A 25,041-nucleotide genomic window follows, 5' to 3' on the forward strand; every position below is an offset into this window, starting at 1 on the left:
AACTAAACATATTCCTCCTACTCTCTCTTAGAGTATTTACATCCACAGTTTGTTCATTTTCACAACATAAATCTTGGGAGCTGTTCTTGAGACCTCATTCTCTCTCACTTTTCATCTTCAGTTTATCATTGTCATTTTAATTTTTCTTTCTAAACAATCGTCAAATCTGTCCACTGCTCTGTCCATTTCTACCTCGCTTGTCAAAGTTATCATTGTCTATGACATAGGTTTCCATCCTTAGAACTCTGTCTGATCTCCCTACATTCTCTCTCCTTCTCTCTCCTCTCTCTAACCTCCTTATCAGACCAGAGCTCGAAAAGGGAATGTTTCACAGTGCAAATCTTATGTTGCTGCCCTGCTGTAAACACTTCAAAGGCTTCCCATTCCTCTCAGGATAAAGACCAAATTTCTTCTTATAAATTACATGGCCAAGCATGATTCGCCTCCTCTCCAGTCTGTCTTGCATAAAGCCCACTCTTGCTTTCTGTGCTATAACCATCCCATCCCCCACTCCAGGCCCACACCCTTCATGTTAGTGCAAGTGCTAAAATCTTCAGGGAGGCCTCTTCATGTGCCCTGTGCAGGTCAGAGTACTATGAACATACTGAACCACTCTTTGGTGGCATCACCAGCCACTGCTGTAATTTTACATTTATCTGCGTGAGTCTTTGCTTAGTATCTACTCCCTCATTTGTCCGTAAGCTCCATGAAGTTCAGGGACTGCCTTTTGTTGTTGTTGTTGTAGATCCTTGTATTTTTACTGTGCTGACCAACATATATAATTAGGTACTCATTAATTTTCTAATAAATATTGACTAAGGTGCTTTTTCTTTCTCTCTTAAAGAAGCTCTTTGAATTATTTTTAGTAAAATATTAATATTCTACTGAAACCTTGCTAATTATATGATGTTTTTTCCTGTGTGTGTGTGTGTGTGTGAGTGTGTGTGTGTGTATTTTTGTCCTTGAATGTGAGAAATAAATGACAGGCTTAGTTCTCATTCTGTTTTGTATCATTTGGAATCTCTTCCACATGAAGGGTTCCCATTAACTTCAAAGGGCGCTCTACACATGGAAAAGATACACAAGGGAAAAAGTGAAAAAAGTAGAGCCCTGATTTTGATCATAGTTAATGGCCTGGATCTTATAGAGGTTTAGGTGAGTAAATTCTGAGAATAAACAGCTCACTCTTAGAGAATTCTTCAGAAATAGCTAGGCATGTGGCAGAAGTAACGCATAAACAGGCAGTTGGGAAAATTCTGGGAAACAATAAGGAGGGAAGAAATTCTTCAGGAATAATTTTTGAGAATCAAGATAATTTAACAGCCTGGTGAGCCACAGAGGCATATGGGCATGAGCTGATGCTCTGGAAGGGAGACTCAGTGGAAAGGGTTTCAGATGCTTTCATAGGGCAGAATGAATGGAAGCTGATGGAGGCGCCATATAGGTAGTCCTTGTAGATTTGGGTGGTCGCCACTGCCCCCCCCCACCAAAAAAAAAAAAAAAGCCATGGGAAAGTCCTTAAGCTACCTGGTGAGGTTATTTTATGAAACAATAACTTGGAGTTCTGCTTCACCTACAAAGTTTTGTTTAAGTGGTTATGATTTAAATTTATACTAATGTTTTTAAGGTAAAGATTGATTTTTACAAACCAGAAAGTTATTATCTTTTTGCCAGCTGTGTCTCCAATTAAAAAGAGAATTTGATATGAATATAAACATCAGTTTCTTATTTTCAGTCAGTTTTTATTGCATACTATTAATATGTTTTCAGTCAGTCACATCAGCTCCTTATTGAAAATAGTCAAGCTTCTTTCATCATGAACAGTTCCCTTGTTACATTCCAGAACTATTTCTTTTTCTGTTGTGCTATGGAGTTATTTCACTACCTGGTTATTTGTAGTCTGCCTCAGTTTTCCAACATGCTGTGTTCATTAAACATTAAAGGGAATTGTAATAAATTGCTTCTTTAAAGCAAGCAATAATGTGATGGCAATTTACATTTTGAATAACATGAATATTGTAGGAAAGTGTATATTTATAGAAAAATTGAAGGAGGAAATATAGCTTTCTATCTTGCCACTAATTTTCAATCACAGTTGACATTTTGGTGTATGTTAGTATTCATCCTTACATTAATCAGTTTAATTCAGTCGCTCAGTTGTGTCCAACACTTTGTGGCCCCATGGACTGCAGCACCTCCCTGTCCATCACCAACTCCGGGAGTATGCTCAAACTCATGTCCTTTGAGTCAGTGATGCCATCCAACTATCTCATCCTCTGTCGTCCCCTTCTCCTCCTGCCTTCAATCTTTCCTAGGATCAGGGTCTTTTCAAATGAATTGGTTCTTCGCATTAGGTGGCCAAAGTATTGGAGTTCCAGCTTCACCGTTAGTCCTTCTAATGAATATTCAGGACTGATTTCCTTTAGGATGGACTGGTTGGATCTCCTTGCAGTCCAAGGGACTCTCAAGAGTCTTCTCCAACACCACAGTTCAAAAGCATAAATTCTTTGGCATTCAGCTTTCTTTATAGTCCAACTCTCACATCCATACATGACTAAAGGAAAAGCCATAGCTTTGACTAGATGGACCTTTGTTGACAAAGTAATGTCTCTGGTTTTTATATGCTATCTAGGTTGGTCATAACTTTTCTTCCAAGGAGTAAACACCTTTTAATTTCATGGTTCCAGTCACCATCTCCAGTGATTTTGGAGACCAAGAAAATAAAGTCTCTCACTGTTTACCCATCTACTTGCCATGAAGTGATGGGACCAGATGCCATAATCTTAGTTTTCTGAATGTTGAGTTTTAAGCCAACTTTTTCACTCTCCTCTTTCACTTTCATCAAGAGGCTCTTTAGTTCTTCCCTTTCTGCCATAAGAGTGGTGTCATCTGCATATCTGAGGTTATTGATATTTCTCTCAGCAATCTTGATTCCAGCTTGTGCTTTATCCAGCACAGCTTTTCTCATGATGTACTCTGCATATAAGTTAAATAAGCAGGGTGACAATATACAGCCTAGACATACTACTTTTCTTATTTGGAACCAGTCTGTGAAGAAGGCTGAGTGCTGAAGAATGGATGCTTTTGAACTGTGGTGTTGGAGAAGACTCTTGAGAGTCCCTTGGACTGCAAGGAGATCCAACCAGTCCATTCTGAAGGAGATCAGCCCTGGGATTTCTTTGGAAAGAATGATGCTAAAGCTGAAACTCCAGTACTTTGGCCACCTCATGTGAAGAGTTGACTCATTGGGAAAGACTCTGATGCTAGGAGGGATTGGGGGCAAGAGGAGAAGGGGACGACAGAGGATGAGATGGCTGGATGGCATCACTGACTCGATGGATGTGAGTCTCGGTGAACTCCGGGAGTTGGTGATGGACAGGGAGGCCTGGTGTGCTGCGATTCATGGGGTCGCAAAGAGTCGGACACGACTGAGTGACTGATGTGTGTGTGTGTTGTTCCATGTCCAGTTCTAACTGTTGCGTCCTGACCAGCATATAGATTTCTCAAGAGGCAGGTCAGATGGTCTGGTATTCCCATCTCTTTCAGAAATTTCCACAGTTTGTTGTGATCCACACAGTCAAAGGCTTTGGCATAGTCAATAAAGCAGAAGTAGATGGTTTTCTGGAAGTTTATTGTTTTTTTGATGACCCAATGGATGTTGACAATTTGATCCTCTGGTTCCTCTTCCTTTTCTAAATCCAGCTTGAACATCTGGAAGTTCATGTTCATGTTCTGTTGAAGCCTGGCCTGGGGAATTTTGAGAATTACTTTACTAGAGTGTGAGATGAGTGCAATTGTGTGATAGTTTGATCATTCTTTAGCATTGCCTTTCTTTGGGATTGGAATGAAAACTGACCTTTTTCAGTCCTGTGGCCCCTGCTGAGTTTTCCAAATTTGATGTTATATTGAGTGCAATGCTTTCACAGCATCATCTTTCAGGATTTGAAATAGCTCAACTGGAATTCCATCACCTCCACTAGCTTTTGTTCATAGTGATGCTTACTAAGGCCTACTTGACTTCTCATTCCAGGATGTCTGTCTCTAGGTGAGTGATCACACCATTAGGATTATCGGGGTCGTGAAGATCTTTTTTATAGTTCTTCTGTGTATTCTTGCCACCTCTTCTTAATATCTTCTGCTTCTGTTAGGTCCATACCTTTTCTGTCCTTTATTGTGCCCATCTTTGCATGAAATGTTCCCTTGGTATCTAGTTTTTTTGAAGAGATCTCTAGTCTTTCCCACTCTATTATTTTCCTCTATTTCTTTGCATTGATCACTGAGGGAGGCTTTCTTATCTCTCCTTGAATTCTTTGGTACTCTGCAATCAAATGTATATATCTTTCCTTTTCTCCTTTGCCTTTCACTTCTCTTCTTTTCTCAGCTATTTATAAGGCCCCCTCAGAAAACCATTTTGCCTTTTGCATTTCTTTTTCTTGGGGATAGTTTTGATTACCACCTCCTGTACAATGTCACAAACCTCTGTCCTTAGTTCTTCAGGCACTCTGTCTATCAGATATAATCCCTTGAATCTATTTGTCACTTCTACTGGATAATCATAAGGGATTTGATTTAAGTCATACCTGAATGGTCTAGTGGTTTTCCCTACTTTCTTCAATTTCAGTCTGAATTTGGCATAAGGAATTCATGATCTGAGCCACAGTGAGCTCCAGGTCTTGTTTTTGCTGACTGTATAGAACTCCATCTTTTGATGCAAAGAACATAATCAATCTGATTTCGGTGTTGACCATCTGGTGATGTCCATGTGTAGAGTCTTCTCTTGTGTTGTTGGAAGAGGGTGTTTGTTATGACCAGTGCGTTCTCTTGTCAAAACTCTGTTAGGCTTTGCCCTGCTCTATTCTTTAGTTCAAGGCCAAAATTGCCTGTTACTCCAGGTATCTCTTGACTTCCTACTTTTGTATTTGGGTCCCCTATAATGAAAAGGACATTTTTTTGGGTGTTAGTTCTAGAAGGTCTTGTAGGTCTTCATAGAGCCATTCAACTTTAGCTTCTTCAGCATTACTGGTCGGGGCATAGACTTGGATTACTCTGATATTGAATGGTTTGTCTTGGAAACAAACAGAGATCATTCTGTCATTTTTGAGATTGCATCCAAGTACATGGATTGGAGAAGGAAATGGCAACCCACTCCAGTGTTCTTGGCTGGAGAATCCCAGGGATGGGGGAACCTGGTGGGCTACCATCTATGGGGTCACACAGGGTCGGACACGACTGAAGTGACTTAGCTTAGCCAAGTACTGCATTTCAGACTCTCTTGTTGATTATGATGGGGACTCCATTTCTTCTAAGGGATTCTTGCCCACAGTAGTAGATATAATGGTCATCTGAGTTAAATTCACTCATTCCAGTCCATTTTAGTTCACTGAGTCCTAAAATGTCGACATTTGCTCTTACCATCTCCTGTTTGACCACTTCCAATTGCCTTGATTCATGGCCTAACATTCCAGAGTTCCTATTCAATATTGCTCTTTACATCATCGGACTTACTTCCATCACCAGTCACATCCACAACTGGGTGTTGTTTTTGCTTTAGCTCCATCTCTTCATTCTTTCTGGAGTTATTTCCCCACTGATCTCCAGTAGCATATTAGGCACCTACCAGCCTGGGAAGTTCATCTTTCAGTGTCCTATCTTTTTGCTTTTTCATACTGTTCATGGGGTTCTCAAGTCAAGAATACTGAAATGGTTTGCCATTCACTTCTCCAGTAGACCGCGTTTTGTCAGAACTCTCCACCATGACCTGTCCATCTTGGGTGGCCCTACATGGCATGGCTCATAGTTTCATTGAGTTAGACAAGACTGTGGTCCATGTGATCAAATTGGTTAGTTTTCTGTGATTGTGGTTTTCATTCTATCTGCCCTGATGGAGAAAGGTAAGAGGCTTATGGAAACTTCCTGATGAGAGAGACTGACTGAGGGGGAAACTGGGTCTTGTTCTGATGCACAGGGCCATGCTCAGTAAATCTTTAATTCAGTTTTCTCTTGATGGGTGGGGCTGTGTTCCCTCCCTGTTATTTACCTTGGGCCAAACTATGGTGGAGGTAGTGAAGGTAATGGCAACCTCCTTCAAAAGGTCCCATGCACGCACTGCTACACTCAGTGCCCCCAACCCTGCAGCAGGCCACTGCCGACCCATGCCTCTGCTGGAGACTCTTAGACACTCACAGGCAAGTCTGGGTCAATCTCTTATGGGGTCACTGCTCCTTTTTCCTGGGTCCTGGTTTGCACAAGGTTCTGTTTGTGCCCTCTAAGAGTCTGTTTCTCAGTCCTGTGTAAGTTCTGACAGCTCTATGGTGGGGCTAATGGTGACTTCCTCCAAGAGGGCTTATGCCATACCCAAGTCTATTGCACCCCGAGCCCCCACCCCTGTGGCAGTCCACTGCTGACCCATACCTTCACAGAAGACACTCAAATGCAGTTCTGTCTCACTCTCTGTGGGGTCACAGGGTCCTGGTGTGTACAAGGTTTGTTTGAGCACTCTGAGCATCTCTGGCGGGTATGGGCTTTGATTTCTAAATGCAACTTCACCCCTCCTACTGTCTTGCTGGGTCTCCTTTGCCCTTGGATGTGGGATATCTCCTCAAAGTTGCTTCAGTGCCACATAGCTGCTGCTCCAGCACCTACCATCTTGCTGGGGCTTCTCTGCCCTTGGACGTGGGGTATCTCCCCACAGCCACTCCAGCCCTGCACAGCTCTCACATTATAGAGTAGGTGTTTGTTCTTAGCTTAATATCAGATGATTATATCATAATCTTTTAACCAGTTTCCAGTTAGGCAAATAGGTTGTTTCCCATTGTTTGCTCTTAGACACTGTACTGTTGCCAACATCTTTGTATGTGCTATGGATTAAGGACTATATCTCTGAAATCAGACTACCACTGAGAATATTTTATTCACATACTAAGGTTCTAAATTCTCAGAGTGTGCTCTGCAAAGTGGAGAAAAATGGAAGAAAGCCTGTTGGCAATGTGATAGGAACCTGACTGTAGTTTTCTTATTTGTCACATAAGGAAATAATCAGTTCAGTTGCTTAGTCATGTCTGACTCTTAGTGACCTCACGTTCTGCAGCATGCCAGGATTCCCAGTCCTTCACCATCTCCCAGAGCTTGCTCAAACTCAAGTCTATCAAGTTGGTGATGCCATCCAACCATCTCATCCTCTGTCGTCCACTTTTCCTGCCTTCAATCTTTCCCAGGAAAATAATACCTCTCTCAAAGGATACTGTGTGGATTAAAAGAAATAATACACACGGAGCTCTTAGCACAATTCCTGGCACAGAGTAGTGTTTCAGTTCAGTTCAGTTCAGTTCAGTCACTCAGTCATGTCTGACTCTTTGCGACTGCATGAATCACAGCACGCCAGGCCTCCCTGTCCATCACCAACTCCTGGAGTTCACTCAAACTCATGTCCTAGTGTTTAGTAAATGTTAGATATTATTTTTTTGAATTCCTAGAAATGGTGTCAAACTGTATGCTTTATTTATTTCAGACCCTTACAAAACTCCATGCTCTGATTTCCTAGAAAGTTAAATCCATGGAAGTAACATCCAAACATAAAAATGTCAGTTAGTCAATTCATTCATAGTAGTACTTTATAGAATCTTGAGAACAAAACAATATTTCAACAAATATTTGATTATTTTGTATTTTAATTTGATTATTCTTTAAATCCCTTTATGTATACTTTACTTTACTTGTTTTCACAGCTTCTTTATCCCAGTCATAAGTTTGTATTTTTCACATTACGTCAGCCCACTGGTGAGACTCACCTGGGCATTGTCACATTTGCTCTCATCTGTGGACAAAGGGGCAGAGCTCCTCTCCCAGTTCTTGGTCCATCATAGGCATTCCATCCTTGTTGGTTGACTGACTTATCAAGTGTTTTAGGTGAGAAAAACCTTTGAACACTTCCCTGAATTAATTAAACTTATCTCTTAAAATTGCACATGTGACCGACCAGTCAGAATGGCTACTATCAAAAAGTCTATAAACAATAAGAGCTGGAGAGGGTGTCGAGAGAAAGGAACCCTTTTACACTGTTTGTGGGAATGAAAACTAGTACAGCCACTATGGAGAACAGTGTGGAGATCCCTTAAAAAACTGGAAATAGAACTGCCATACCACCCAGCAATCCCACTGCTGGGCATACACACCGAGGAAACCAGAATTGAAAGAGACACATGTACCTCAATGTTCATTGCAGCACTGTTTACAATAGCCAGGACATGGAAGCAACCTAGATATCCATCAGCAGATGAATGGATAAGAAAGCTGTGGTACATATAAACAATGGAATATTACTCAGCCATTAGAAAGAATGCATTTGAATCTGTTCTAATGAGGTGGATGAAACTGGAGCCTATTATACAGAGTGAAGTAAGTCAGAAAGAAAAACACCAATACAGTATACTAACACATGTATATGGAATTTAGAAAGATGGTACGATGACCCTATATGCAAGACAGCAAAAGAGACACAGATGTATAGAACAGTCTTTTGGACTCTGTGGTCTGTGGGATGATTTGAGAGAATAGCATTCAAACATGTATATTACCGTATGTGAAACAGATTGCCAGTCGAGGTTCGATGCATGATACAGGTGCTCAGGGCTGATACATTGGGATGACCCTGTGGGATGGGATGGGGAGAGAGGTGGGAGGGGGGGCTCAGGTTGGGGAACACATGTACACCCATGGCTGATTCATGTCAATATATGGCAGAAGCCACTTATATTGTTAAACCACAATAAAACCAGCAAAATACACAATATTGTAAAGTATTTAATAGCCTCCAATTAAAAAAAAAAAAAAAACAGTCTAAAAAAAACCAAAAAACAAGAGAGGGCTGGGAGGTGGCAACACCAAGGGGTTATGAACAGACTGTTGGGAATGATAAAAATGTTACCATCTTGATTTCTAGAGATGGTTTAAAAGATATAAACATTATGTCAAAACTTAATTTGTACACTTTGAACAATATAGTTTATAAAAAAAAAAATTGCACGCCTGAACTGCTTTCTTCCTCAGGGTGTGCTTTCTGTGGGCAGGCTAGCTCCGAAGTTGAATAGGGGAGAGAGTGGGGGAGGGAATAGCCCTGGAACTATACTTCTCTATTTATTCGTCTAGATTTCCCAGTCTGAGAAGTCACCTTCCTCCTCCATGGCTGGAACGAGTGAGGAAACAACAGGTGTGCCGTCTTTATCCTCCTACCCCTTGAGGGATTCCTCAGCCTTCCTCCACCTTTTATTCCATTGAGTTTAACCATTAAATTAGTGGTTAACTAAGGGTGTGGCTAGCCTCCTTTGGGGGAAGAGATCAACAGTCTGTCAGCCCTGCTACTACTTTCTAGAAGCATTTCCTCCAAAGCTAATCATGGCTTGTCTGGACATCCTCCTCGGACCACTAGTGGATAGAGGGTTCTGACATGGGTCTAGATGGCTCATGAATAAAGTTCACTCCAAGGCATGGTTTGTGCTCCAGGTCACATGTTTCCTCCCTATTTTATTTCCTATTTCAAATTACATGCAGCCATATTTTCCCCCTAGCCTATCGAAGATTCTGCAGTGATCACATGATATCAATAATATAAAGCATCGCACCCAGTAATAAAATCTCAACAAAATAGACATATCCTCCTTGTGATGATGAGCCCCCTTGTACTATGAAATTCTCAGAAATTCAAGTCCAAAGATTACATTTCCGAAGGAATTTGCGAAGTCTGAAATAGCTGTGGAACATCATATTAAAGTCATCCTGCAATTCTTCCTTTCTGGGTCTCTGTTGCCCAGGTGGAGTTGGAGTTCTTTCAGCAGCTGTACCTGCTGGTCTCCATAACATAATCTGGCCTCCATAAAATGGGTTGTTCCTTCTGGGCTTTTGAAGTTGAAATAGTCTCTTGTGTTCCTTACTTCATAAATAAAGCAAAGAGGGCACAGAAAAGATAATCCCAGCATCAGCTCTGCCACAACCAAATTTAATAAGACAAATAGACTCTTTAGCCTTTAAAATTATCTCAGGTTATGTTATATTTCTAGACCTTTTCCCTAGATATAGGCACTGATGACAGCAAACTTTCAGAGGTATGAATTAAGAGGGTAGACAGCAAATCTTGCTGGTTTTAGCCCTACCCTACTGTCAATCATTTTTTCTTCTAGTTTGTGAACCTATAAATGTATTGGGGGAGATCTCTCTGTAAGTTAAATATTGCTGCTCTGTGCATAAAGAGGGAAAACCATCCACATATTTAGTCTTGGAGAAGAAAGCTTGAAACATTGCTATTTCAAAGTTTAGGACTTTGCAACCATGGCAGACCCAGTTACCGGGTCATATCTGAGTTACCTTTCTCTCCTGTGAAGCATATTTAAAACGTAATTTTTACTTCCCTTTGGCTTTTGTTTCTCTGCTTGTTATATAATTTATCTAGAAGCCTTAAGGAGATTTTCTTCTGCTTAGATGATGAAGCCAGAGAAGTTGGAGAACATGTGCTGGGGTAGGGGTGTGGAATTGACTCTTGAGTCTAAATAAGCAGCACAGTTAAGAGCAGCCGTCCACAGTTCCCTTCTTGCCCTGGCCTGGGGTAAAGGATGGCACTGAGGGCAGCTAATCTAACCCTTCCTGCATGCGTGTGTGCTCAGTTGCATCAGTAGTGTCTGACTGTGCGACCGTATGGACCATAGCTCGCCAGGCTCCTCTGTCCATGGGATTCTCCAGGCAAGAATACTGGAGTATTCAAGGTTGCCTTGTCCTCCTCCAGGGGATCTTCCTCATCCAGGGATCGAACCCATGACTCTTATATCTCCTGCATTGGCAGGCTGGTTCTTTACTGTAGCACCATGTGGGAAGCCCCTAACCCTTCCTACTCCCCTCTCTGCCCACGAACACTGGACTGGCCAAAAAGTTCGTTCAGTTTTATGTAAAAAAATAAAGATATTTTTCTTTTTCACCAAGAACCTAATTGAACAACACATTCACTAGCCGAACTTTTTGGCCAACCCAATAAACTAAAGCTAGACCTTCGAGTTCTCTGTGATGTTAATATATATGAACCTCAACTGCAGTACAGTTTAAACATAGCAAGTCTAATTCTCCCTCCTGAAGTCTATCAGGCCTTTATTTAGAAAGACTTTTCTCCCTAGAGTTGAATTCTTGCCCCAGGCACACCTGTTTAGGAAAATCTCTGTTGGCCAAATTCAAGGATAAGCAGCCTATGTCCTGAGGAGGCCTGTGTTCTCAAAGGTAGGTCCCTCCTAACTAGCCAGTTGATCTGCCTGGCCTGTGCCCTTGCTGGGCCTCTGAAGTTTTGTACATCCCCCAATGTTAGCCCTGCGGTGTGTGAACTACCTTTATAGAAGCAGCTACTCACCTATGGTTAAAGCCTTTTGTAATCTCCCAGAATTGAAATATGAAAGTCTGTGGTTACAACCTCCACATACAGGCTGCAACAGTTAAAAGCCAGCTGCCAAGCTGAGAAAAACTTGTATGGTCTACCATAACTTAAGCCAAGGTCAGAATGCCCTGCTCACAAAGTTCAAGGCCCAAAGCTTTTCCACATGTACTGTTTTCTTCCCATAATTTTATTCCTTGTCTTGTGTTTTAATTTTATGATCCAGTGTGCCAGACAGATGTTGAAGTCTGAAGTTGTCCCTAAGATACAGATTTTGCCAACCCTGACAGGGCCTGACTTCATGGCATGGAGGAGCTAACTAGAACATACAGGCTCACCACTAAGGAGAGGGGTAGGCCACTCCACTTTCCCTCTTCCACTTTCTAAGTATCTGTATTTGGCAAAAGAAGCTTGGGTCATATTTATAGAGATAAATATTTAAAGATGGTTTGCCTCAAGCCTTACAAATAGGACATGCCCTTTCAGCTCTCAAGGTCCCTTCCAGTCATATATTTATGGTCTTGTTTACTTGGACACTCAAGACAGAATTTGATCGTCAAACACGAAGAGGCTGTAAATGGTTATTGTACCAAATGATGGATTTATTTTGGTAATCTTAAATTTGAATACCAAATTAATGTATTATATCTTTTTCTATGAAGAGACCACAGTCAATCCCATTTGTCTTAATGTTCTTTTAAAATTTTATTAGTCTTTGCCTTTTCTTGCTCCTTCACTTTGTTTTGTTCTATTAATTTCCCTTTAGTATTTGTATCTCTTGTGTTTTGACCAGTTTTCCTTAATACTTGTCTTTTCTTGTTTTGTTCCAGTATTTCTCCTTGATTTTGTGATTTTTCTCCCCTTCAATTCTTCTGTGGAAAAGTACATTAGGAATTTCTCTTTCTTAATTCTTACTTTGAGTTGTTTGTCATTGAGGGGGTAAGTTCATTTGTGACCAATATGCTTCCCCCCGCCCCCTACCCTACGAGGGGTTGGGATTGGACTAGAGCTTCTTAAACATTTTTATGACAACTGCTTGCTGACAGCATTCAGCTCTGAACACACTTCCATGGGATTCCTGTGAAGGGATGTGGGCCACGTGTACTCACAGCATGGCAACTGTAATTATAATCCTCCTTTTCTTTCCAAGTGAGAAAGCCTATTGTAATTAAAATGACTTATGTCATAGAAAGTAAGAGACACACATAATATCACACATAGAGATGTGTGTATGATTACTGCATTGGCAAGATCCCCTGGAGGAGGAAATGGCAACCCACTGCAGTATTCTTGTCTGGAAATCCCATGGAGACTTTGCAAATTTAATTTTAGCTATTATCAGTACATCATCAGAGAAGGCAATGGCACCACACTCCAGTATTCTTGCCTGGAAAATCCCATGGACGGAGGAGCCTGGTGGGCTGCAGTCCATGGGGTTGCTAAGAGTCGGACACAACTGAGCGACTTCACTCTCACTTTCCTGCATTGGAGAAGGAAATGGCAACCCACTCCAGTGTTCTTGCCTGGAGAATCCCAGGGACGGGAGTGCCTGGTGGGCTGCCGTCTATGGGGTCGCACAGAGTTGGACACGACTGAAGTGACTTAGCAGGAGCAGTACTTCATAATTTCCATAAAGCTCAGTTGACTATATCCACTGAACTAAATGATGTTTAATAAAATATCCATTTTGCTTATAACGGTCAATACTTCTAGAAATAGTGCATCTTTGACAGGTGAATCCAGTGATGCCAATAAGATCAAGCAATTCATTGCTTCACATCATCTTAAATTCTCCAAACTCTATTTTTGCCTTTACCTACATCAGCAGTTCCCAACTTTTTTGGCACCAGAGACCAGTTTCATGGAAGACAATTTTTCCATGGACGTGGGAAGGGAGTGGATGGTTCCAGTGATAATGGGAGCGCTGGGGACCCACAGATGAAGCTTCATTTGCTCACTCACCACTCACTTTCTGCTGTGCTACCTGGTTCCTAACAGGCCATAAACCATTATTGGCCCATGACCTCAGGGTTGGGGACACCTGATCAATGTAGTACCTGCCTTTTTTGTTGTTATTTTCTGCCTCTCTATTAGCTCCCTCCTGGCCTCATTTCTCTGCCTGGCTTAGATCAAATGGATGATCACCTAAATTGCTCTCTTGCTGAAAACCTTCAACATCTTTACATCCATGAACTTTGGTCACTTGGGTCTAGAACACTGGATCAATTCCCAGTTACATTCACTTTCTACATCAGGTGTGCAGAGCGCTTTTAGAGATGATAATGTAATTGCTGATTGTGGGCCTGCAGTTTATGGTATTTACACTCAGCTTTCAGCCATTATTTTTAAGACCTTATGTTTTTAGAGAAGTTTTAGGTTTACAACAAAATTGAGAAGCAGAAACGGAGATTTTCTTCATATTTCCTTTGTGCTCACACATATATAACCTCCCTCATTATCAACATCACTCACCAGAGTGGTACATTTTTTGTTAAACCAAAGATGAACCTACATGGACACATCATAATCACCCAAAGTCCATAGTTTACCTTCCGGTTCACTGTTGGTGTTATACATTCTTTGAGTTTGGAGAAACATATAATGATATATATCATATAGCATCAGAGTATATTCAATGCCCTAAAAATTCTATGTCTGTGTGTTAGTCACCCAGTTGTGTCTGATCTTAGTGACCCCATGGGCTCTAGCCTGCCAGGCTCCTCTATCTGTGGGATTTCCCAGGCAAGAACACTAGAGTGGGTTGCCATTTCCTTCTCCAGGGGATCCTCCTACGTCTCCCACATTGCAGGCAGATTCTTTACCTCTGAGCCACCAGGCAAGTCCTAAAAACCCTATATACTCTGCCTATGTATCTCTCCCTTTTCCCACCCGACCCTTGACAGCTACTGATCTCATGGACTGTAGACTGTCAGTCTCCTCTGCCCCTGGGATTCTCCAGGCACGAATACCGGAGTGGGTTGCTATGCCCTTCTCCAGGGGATCTGCCCTATCCAGGGGTTGAACACGTGTCTCTTAGGCAGGCTGGTCCTTTACCACTAGTGCTATCTGGGAAGCCCATTGTCTCCATGGATTTCCCTTTACCAGAATCTCATATAGTTGGAATTACACAGAATATAGGCTTTTCAAATTGACTTCTTTCACTTGGGAATATGCATTTAAGATTTCTCCATGTCTTTTTATGACTTGATAGCTAATTTCTTTTTAGTGTCGAATAATAAATATTCCAATATCTGGATTTTCCATGGTTTGTTTATCCATTCATCTATTGAAGGACATCTGAGTTATTACCCAGTTTTGGCAATTATGAATAAAGCTGCTATTTTGTTGTTGTTTAGTCACTCAGTCATGTTCGACTCTTTGTGACCCCATGGATTGCATCATGCCAGGTTTCCCTGTCCTTCACCATCTCCCAAATCTTGTTCAAACTCACGTCCATTGGGTTGGTGATGCCATCCAACCATCTCATCCTCTGCTGTCCCCTTCTCCTCCTGCCCTCAATCTTTCCCAGCATCAGGGTCTTTTCAAATGAGTCAGTTCTTTGCATCAGGTGGCCAAAGTATTGGAGCTTCAGCTTCAGCATCTGTCCTTCCAATGAATATTCAGGGTTGATTTCCTTTAGGATTGCCTGATTTGATCTCCTTGCAGTCCAAGGGACTCTCAAGAGTCTTCTCCAACACCATAGTTCAAAAACATCAATTCTTTGGTGCTCAGCCTTCTTTATGGTCCAACACTCACATCCATACATGACCACAGGAAAACCATTGCTTTGATTATATGGACCTTTCTCGGCAATGTGATGTCTCTTCTTTTTAATACACTATCTAGATTTGTCATAGTTTTTCTTCCAGGGAGCAAGCATCTTTTAATTTCATTGCTGCAGTCACCATCTGCAGAGATTTTAGAGCCGAAGAAAATAGTCTGTCACTGTTTCCATTGTTTCCCCATCTATTTGCCATGAAATGATGGAACCAGATGCCATAGTCTTCATTTTTTGAATGTTGAGTTTTAAGCCAGCTTTTTCACTCTCCTCTTTCACTTTCATCAAGAGGCTCTTTAGTTTCTCTTTGCTTTCTGTCATGAGGGTGGTGTCACCTGCATATCTAAGGTTATTGATATTTCTCTCGGCAATCTAGATTCCAGCTTGTGCTTCATCCAGCCTGGCATTTCGCATGATGTACTCTGCATATACGTTAAAGAACCAGGGTGACAATATATAGCCTTGACGTACTCCTTTACCAGTTTGAAACCAGTCTGTTGTTCCATGTCCAGTTCTAACTGTTGCTTCTTGACCTGCATATAGAAGGAAGCAGGTAGGGTGGTCTGGTATTCCCATCTCTTTAAGAACTTTCCACAGTTTGTTGTGATCTATACAGTCAAAGCTAGTGGAGGTGATGGAATTCCAGTTGAGCTATTTCAAATCCTAAAAGATGATGCTGTTAAAGTGCTGCACTCAATATGCGAGCAAATTTGGAAAACTCAGCAGTGGGCACAGGACTGGAAAAGATCAGTTTTCATTCAAATCCCAAAGAAAGGTAGTGCCAAAGAATGTTGAAACTACCTCACAATTGTACTTGTCCAACACACTAGCAATGTAAGGGTCAAAATTCTCCAAGCCAGACATCAGCAGTATGTAAACCGAGAACTTCCAGATGTTCAAGCTGGATTTAAAAGAGGAACCAGAGATGAAATTGCCAACAGCTGTCGGATTATAGAAAAAGCAAGAGAATTCCAGAAAAAAACATCTATTTCTGCTTTATTGACTACGCCAAAGCCTTTGACTGTGTGGATCACAACAAACTACGGAGAATTATTCAAGAGATGAGAATACCAGACTACCTTACCTACCTCCTGAGAAATCTGTATGGACACCAAGAAGCAACAGTTAGATCTGGGCATAGAACAACAGACTACTTCCAGATTGGGAAAGGAGTATGTCAAGGCCATATATCATCAACCTGCTTATTTAACTTACATGTAGAGTACATCATTCGAAATGCCGGGCTGGATGAAACACAAGCTAGAATCAAGATTGCCAGGAGAAATATCAATAACCTCAGATATGCAGATGATACCACCCTTATGGCAGAAAATGAAGAAGAACTAAAGAGCCTCTTGATAAAAGTGAAAGAGGAGAGTGAAAAAGCTGGCTTAAAATTCAACATTGAGAAAACAAAGATCATGGCATCTGGTCCCATCACTTCATGGCAAATAGATGGGGAAACAGTGACAGACTTTATTTCCTTGGGCTCAAAAATCATTGTAGATAGTGACTGGAGCCATGAAATTAAAAGATGCTTGCTCCGTGGAAGAAAAGCTATTACCAATCTAGACAGCATGTTAAAAAGCAGAGACATTACTTTGCCAACAAAGGTCTGTCTAGTCAAAGCTAGACAAAGGTTTTTCCAGTGGTCATATATGGATGTTAGAGTTGGATCATAAAGAAAGCTGAGTGCCAAAGAATTTATGCTTTTGAACTGTGGTATGGGAGAAGACTCTTGACAGTCCCTTGAACTGAAAGGAAATCAAACCAGTCCATCCTAAAGGATATCAGTTTTGAATATTCATTGGAAGGACTGATGTTAAAGGTGAAACTCCAATACTTTGGCCACCTGATACTAAGAGCTGATTCATTAGAAAAGACCTTAATGCTGGGAAAGATTGAAGGCAGGAGGAGAAGGGGCTGACAGAGGATGAGATGGTTGGATGGCATCACCAACTCAATAGACATCAGTTTGAGCAAGCTCTGGGAGTTGGTGAAGGACAGGGAAGCCTGGCATTCTGCAGTCCATGAGTCTCAAAGAGAACTATATGACTGAGTGACTGAACTGAACTGAACTGACACTGTGAAATCTTTTAACGTAGTCAATGAAGCAGAAGTAAATGTTTTTCTGGAATTCTTTTGCTTTTTCTATGATCCAGCAAATGTTGGCAACTTGATCTCTGGTTCCTCTGCCTTTTCTAAATCCAGCTTGAACATCTGGGTGTTCTCGGTTGACGTACTATTGAAGCCTGGCTTGAAGGATTGTGAGCATTACTTTGCTAGCTTGTGAAGTGAGTGCAGTTGTGCCGTATTTTGAACCTTCTTTGGCATTGCTCTTCTTTGGGATTGGAATGAAGACTGACCTTTTTCCAGTCCTGTGGCCACTACTGAGTTTTCCAAATTTGCTGGCATATTGAGTGCGACACTTTCACAGCATGATCTTTTATGATATGAAATAGTTCAGCTGGAATTTCTTCACCTCCACTCACTTTTTTCTTCGTGATGCTTTCTAAGGCCCACTTGGCCTCCAAAATGTCTGGCTCTAGGTGAGTAATCACACCATTGCAGTCTTCTGGGTCATTAAGATCTTTTTTGTACAGTTCTTCTGTGTATTCTTGCCACCTCTTCTTAATATCTTCTGCTTCTGTGAGGTCCATACCTTTCTGTCCTTTATTGATCTGAGCTGACTGTGGCTCAAATCTTGAACTTCTTATTGCGAAATTCAGACTTAAATTAAAGAAAGTAGGGAAAACTACTTAGCCATTTAGATGTGACCTAAATCAAATCCCTTCTATTTACTTATATTATACTATATTTTATAGTAGAAGTGATAATAGATTCAAAGGATTAGATCTGATTGACATAGTGCCTGAAGAACTATGGACGGAGGTTCATGACATTGTACAACATGTAGTAATCAAAACTATCCCCAAGAAAAATGCAAGAAGGCAAAATGCTTGTGTGAGGAGGCCTTACAAATAGCTGGAAAAAGAGAAGCTAAAGTCAAAGGAGAAAAGGAAAGATATATCCATCTGAATGCAGAGTTCCAAAGAATAGCAAGGAGAGATAAGAAAGGCTTTGGAAGTGAACAATGCAAAGAAGTAGAGGAAAACAATAAAATGGAAAAGACTAGAGATCTCTTCCAGAAAATTAGAGATACCAGGGAACGTATCATGCAAATATGGGCACAATAAAGGACAGAAATGATGACATCTGATAGTGAGCATGTTTTCATATGCCTATTTGCCATCTGCATATCTGTTGAGGTATGTTAATGTCTTTGGCCTATTTTTTATTGGGTCTTTTGTTTTCTTATTATCAAGTTTTAAGATTTGTTTGTATATTTTGGATAACAGTCCTTTATCAGTTATGTTTTTTGCAAGCATTTCCCCCTATTTGTGGCTTGTCTTCTAACACTCTTGATCCTGTCTTTTGCAGAGTAGACATTTTTATCTTTAATGAAGTTCAGATTACCAACTTATTTCTTTCACAGATTGTGTTTTTGGTATTATATCTTAAGAGGCATAATCTTACCCAGGTTCATCTAGATTTTCTCCTGTGTTATCTTCTAGGGGTTTTCAGTGCCGTGTTTTGTCAACCTTTTTTCTTTTCTTTAAACTAATTCCAATTATGCTGTCTCTCATTCAATTACTGATTGTCCCAATGCTTAACACTATGCTCAAGCCTTCTTTCCAACTTCTCATCCTTACTTTCCTGCAGATAATTCAGTCTGTTCTCTTATTAAGAGAAATAGAAAGCTCAACTATAACCTTTTTCAACCTTCTGCGCTTTTCCACGCAGAGAACCTACATCTACCCTCACTCTTCCAGCCTCCCAGGCTCACAAGATCAAGCAGCTTCATTCCTGTTCAAAGACAGTCCCCTCTCTGTGCTCTTCATCTCATCCACTCCCATCTTCTTTGCCATTACATCATTTTTTCTGTATCTCTTGCCCTGTCCTATTATTTCTCCTCAAGCAATAAATGTACCCAATTTTTGCTCATATCAAAAAAGAAAAAAATTCCACAAATCAAAAAACAATAGCAACTGCAAGAACAACAAAAGCACCTCCTTTGACCCAATGTCTATTCTGGTTTTAACTTGCTTTTCTCCTTCTCTAGAAAGAGCTCTCTGTAGCCATTGTCTTCATTTTTCACTTCCCATTCACTTTTCAACCCAGTGAACTCTGACTCATCCCACCACCTCACTGCAATTTGCATAGCTAAGACACTATGATGTCTGCACTGCACCTTACATGTCCCTTTCTGTGCTGAATCTGACACTCCCAGCCACACATTCCTTGAAATTCACCTTGCCTTTGGCTTCCTTAATGGTTTTGAACTCTGAATTCTAAATCTTTATATCTAGGCTCACACACATCTTAATGAACACATTTTTGTCCATGAGAAATAAGTTTGTTTATTCCCATAGCATAAAAATCCATGCTTCGGGATTTGATGAACTCTTGGAAAGCATTTTCCATGTCCTCCTGGTTGTAAAAACATTTTGCCTATACAAAGTTGTTGAGATGCTGAAGAAGTAGTGGTCAGTTGGTGACAGTTCGGGTGAATATGATGGATGAGGCAAAACTTTGTAGCCCAGTTTGTTCAACTTTTGAAGCATTGGTTGTGCGACATGCTATTGGGCATTGCTGTGGAGAATTGGGCCCTTTCTGTTGACCAGTGCTGGCTGGGGGCATGGCAATTTTTGGTGCAGCTCATCAATTTGCTGAGTATACTTCTCAGATGGATTGGTTTCACAGGGATTCAGAAAGCTGTAGTGGATCAGACAGGCAGGAAACCACCAAACAGTGACCATGACCATTTTTTGGTGCAAGTTTGGCTTTGGAAAGAGCTTTTGAGCTTCTTCTTGGTCCATTCACTGAGCTGGTCATCACTGGTTTCATATAAAATCCATTTTGCATCACATATCCCAATCCGATCAGGAAGTGGTTTATTGTTGTTGCATAGGATAAGAAAAGACAACACTTCAAAACACCGATTTTTTGATTTGCAGTCAGCTCACGGGGCAGTCAGTCTTTTTTCACCTTTCCAATTTGCTTCAAATGCCAAATGACCATAGAAAGGTCAATGTTGAGATCTTGGGCAACTTCTCATGTAGTTGTGAGAGGATTAGCTTCGATGATCCTCTCAGCTAGCCGTTGTCAACTTCCGATGGCTGGCCATTATGTTCCTCATCTTCAAGACTCTCGTCTCCCGTGTGAAGCGTCTTGAACCACTACTGCACTGTACATTCCATTAGCAGTTCCTGGGTCAAATGGATTGTTGACATTGCGAGTTGTCTCCACTGCTTTATGACTCATTTTGAACTTGAATAAGAAAATTGTTCGAATTTGCTTTTTGTGTAACATCATTTCTTAGGTGTAAAATACATATAAAATAAACAGCAAGTAGTAATTCATTAGCGAAAAACATAAAGCAATAAATATTCATTAAAATGATGTATAACTTAACCACATTTATTCAAGAATATATTCCAATATCAAATGGCAAAGTTCAACAATGCAAAATTGAAATTACTTTTGCACCAACCTTATATTTTCCCAAGGATTCCACTGTGAGCCACTACTATTTCACACAGTTTTATCAATGCTTGTCACTTATGTATATATACTGATGACTCACAAGTCTTAATGTCCAGTCCTAACATTTCCATTTTGCATCAGAGGTCAGGTCACATCTATTTGTATTTCCCGTACGCATGCATACTAAGTTGCTTCAGTCTTGTTCAACTCTTTGTGACTCCATGTACTGTAGCCTGCCAGGTTTCTCTGTCCATCGGATCTTCCGGGCAAGAATACTGGAGTAGGTTGCCATGCTTTCCTCCAGGGAATCTTCCCAGCCCAGGAATCAAACCCATGTCTCCTGCATTGTCAGGCAGGTTCTTTATCACTAATACCACCTGGGAAGCCCATGTGTTTCCTACAGATACTTCATATTCAGCATGGTCTTGACTGAATTCACTGTCAACTCCCTCACTTCTAAAACTTGGTTCTCTTCCTCTACTCCTTCTGATTTGGTAGCCCCAGGAGTTTCAGAATCATTCTAGAATAAATAGCGCAATGTCCAGTAAAAATATAATGCAAGCCATGTTAATAAAAGATATTAAGATATACTGTGTTAAATAAAATCTATTCTTAATATTCATTTCACCTGCCTCATTTTATTTAACACAGTATATCTTACATATTATCATTTTCACATGTGATACATTTTAAAACATTTAGTGAAATATTTTACATTTCTTTTGTATTAAGTTTTCAAAATCCACTGTGCATTTTACACTTACCACACATCTGAGATTAAACTAGTCACTAAGGCTCAATAACCATATGTGGTTAGTGGCTACTGTACAGTGCAGTTCTAGAGTCTTTCCTTCCACTAATCCCCCTTTCATCCAGCCATAAGTCCTACTGATTTTGTCTCCTAGGTGTTTGTCCAGTAGGTTTATTTATCTTTATGCTTTCTTCATCATGATGTTACTTCACACCTTGGTCATTTCTCACCTGGGTTATTTCGGCAGCTTACATAACCTAGTTTGCCTCAGGGAGCATGGAAAATTCGCTGGAATGCAGGAGGATGTAATAGAACATCTAAATACATATTTTTATCTAGAAAACAAGAAAACAGTTATGATGTATTAGTATTTAAAATATGTGTGTGTGTGTTTATATATGTGTGTTGATACCAGTACTGTCACTCTGTGACACAGAGAAGTCAATACCAGTACTGTCACTCTGTGACACAGAGAAGTCAATAACAAAGTTGTAAACGTAACAAATAGATTTCTCCCACAAAATAAAAAAATAAAATATTTATTTCATCTTCGTATCATACTTTCAAGTTTCTTTGTGTGTTTCTGTGGATATACACAGTTTAGTAGTACAATGGTCATATATACTTAATAAATTTACATGTATACTTGAAATTTATTTTTATTTTGCCAATTTTATCTAGAATTTGGGGTCTGTTGAACTGGATTGACTCTAACTTTACCCTACTTACCTCTGCAGCCTCAATTTCTTCATCCCAACTCATATTTTTGGCATGAAGTGGCTCTTTTCTATTGTGTTCTTTTTTTGTCCTTCTTTATGGAGAACAAATAAACAGGCAGACAGGACTACTTCCTGGTCTAATTTGAATTCTGTTAGGCTCTTTTGAGCTACCATGTTTCCAAGGAAAGCCTATTAACTATTAACATTTCTTAAGTTGTATCCGGTATCCTTCTCTGACTTAGCATACATCTCTTGTTACACTGTTACGTTGAAATTATCTCTTTATGGATCTTCATTCCCTATAAAACTGTAAAATTCTTGAGGGCAGGGTGTAGCATCATCACCTTTCTCATACTGACATATGATAGGTTCTTAGCAAATGTTTGCTGAACTGAATTCATGGTTCTTCTTAATGAAGCCAGCATGTTATATCAACAGGTGAAATTATCTTATTGCAGTTTGTAGAGTATCTGGAAGACTTCTTCTTTATCCAAGATACCTGATAAAATGAAATAGTGAATATACTTTCACTGAGCGGGCTATGTTGAGTATGCTGTTTGTAAGCTGTGGTGGTGTGGCTAACAGTCTTACTGGGAAATAACCAGTTCCTTCTTACTAAAAATTAAATGAGATTATTTGCTGTAAGGAAAATGAAATTTTGATTGTATGTATATATGCAGTGGTTTTCAAACTTTAGTATGAAAAAGACTCACTTTGCAAAGTATTAATCTGTAGCTTCCTGGGTTTCATATGTATCTATTCTGATTCATGTGGATTTGTAGTTGTCCCAAGAATCTGTGTTTTTAGAAAGCATCCCAATGGTTATTTACTGTAACCATTTTATTTTATTAGCTGGTATAAACCATACTTTGAGAAGTATTGTTTCCTTCTTTCTGAAGCAGAGGATAAGAAGGAGTAATTTTAAACAGTCGTACTGCCTTAGTGTGGGCCTGAATGGGGTTCTGTCTGGGGGTCTGTAGAGTTAAAAAGGGAAAAATAGCTGATGCTGGTAGGTACTGAAACAGGGAATCAAGGGTAACTGAGACTGGGAATGTGGAATGAGTCTTGGAAGATCAATAATGACCTTGACCTTGAAAACTTATCTCACAGTTTTCCCTAGAATTGGCTTTCCTTCTTCAACTAGAAAACTTTAAAATATAAATATAAAAATAAAATCCGATTATTAGGGTATTTCCATTTACCTTTAGGAAGTGACACCCATTAGTCATTCAGTAATTTAAAAAATTATTTCAGGATGTCTAACATAATGAGCATGTAGGTATAGGGTGATTTTTTATATTTAGAATGCTATTACAGTGCCATGTAGTATTTCATTTCTGTGACAACAAGAATTATCTAGCATAGAGGAAATGGTAAACTATGCCACATGGAAAACAGAACTTAACTTTGCAACAACCATGAGAAAAAGATCTTCAGTTAAATGCCATTTGTAGATAATTTCTATCCAAGTTGTTAATGTTTGAAAAGTTAAACACTGTTTAAAGGTTTTATGATGATTCTGGGTATTCTTTAGCTTAGCAAAAACAATCAGAAGTAGATGGGTAAATCTGCACCATTAAAAACTTTAAACTATTAATTTTAGCGTATTGTTTCAGCTTTCTCTCCCATTCAGCCCGTTCAGAGCTGTTAACAGGGAACTAATTGGTTGGCTTGGGTGTTTTCTTTTCACCATTTGGTGGCCAGTCTCTGGTGAAATTCTGAGATGCAAACCAGGCAAACAAATGGGCCAGTGGGCTGGACAGGGATAAGAGACAGTGGGCATGGAGAATCTATTGTTGTTCATCCAATCACTAAATATATTTTAATTGTAGCAGCAGTGCCATAAATAGGCCAGGCACAAGCATTTAATCTGCTGAATTTTAGTCCTGTTTCAGTCTCTGTGCTTCCACCATCCGTACGAATCTGCAATTTTGATTTGATTTTGTTCATTTGATGGTAGAGACTTCCCTCTGGTTATCTGGGCTTTTGGAAGATATATTATTTTGAATAGTTTAAGAGAAGTTGAGCTTTGGGGAAACAATGTTGTTCTTACTGTAACTTGTATCTTGTTTTTAACTTAGGACAAGACTTGTGTTCCCCATAGGCTTATATTAAACTAAACATCTCTGCCGATCTGTGTTCTCTTGAAGGTGATTCGCAAGGGATGGCTAACCATCAGCAATATTGGCATCATGAAAGGAGGCTCTAAGGGATACTGGTTTGTCCTTACTGCTGAGAGTTTGTCCTGGTACAAAGATGATGAGGTAAGTCACAAAAGTGACAGAATTTTTTAAATTAAAATGCTTCTGTTTCAGATGAATTGATTTTATTGTGATATATAGTTTTGAGATGCTGGTGGTTTTCATTTAGTAAGACTTGGCTTGGGATGTTTGTGTGAAGAAACACTGTTTTTTCCTCATAGATTTTAAATTTTACAGGAGTTCCTTCAAATATCTTTTATTGCTGTGATGTACTGACATGTTTGTTTACCTAAAGGAACGGAGTTAGGGACCTGTAGTTGAAAACTTCCTTCTTTGTGAGAATGGCAAGTTACTGATATAGTGAAAGCTATTTTCATTAAATAATGCTTTGAAAATACTCAAGGTAATAGATCATCATAGAAACAAAGTTAATAGCAGTGATGCAGAGTTAATAAAGCATTTTGAAATTGTTGCTGTGACATCTGTCTCAAATGACAGGCTTTTGAAAATGTCCAAATCACTAGTCTTCAAGTGAGTCCCAGATAATTGTTTATACAAATTTTTTCTTTGAGAATTTGATATCTATGTAAAAGCATGAATTATGATAATTATGGTGTTCTGGTTCACTTTAAATGTTAATAATT

The 25,041-nt window shown here is 39.9% G+C and overlaps 1 protein-coding gene across 9 annotated transcripts in view; it reads left to right on the forward strand.

Annotated features, from left to right (window-relative positions):
* Positions 1-25,041, forward strand: part of DNM3 (dynamin 3) — a 651,174-nt gene that overhangs the window by 324,726 nt on the left and 301,407 nt on the right. For all 9 annotated transcript variants that reach the window (XM_059875294.1, XM_059875295.1, XM_059875296.1 and 6 more), the window contains one exon: positions 24,347-24,460. In XM_059875294.1, the coding sequence (XP_059731277.1) occupies positions 24,347-24,460 (114 nt within the window). The remainder of the gene's footprint in view (positions 1-24,346; positions 24,461-25,041) is intronic.

Source organism: Bos taurus, chromosome 16, assembly GCF_002263795.3.
Source record: "Bos taurus isolate L1 Dominette 01449 registration number 42190680 breed Hereford chromosome 16, ARS-UCD2.0, whole genome shotgun sequence".
In the NCBI taxonomy this organism is placed as follows: Eukaryota; Metazoa; Chordata; class Mammalia; order Artiodactyla; family Bovidae; genus Bos; species Bos taurus.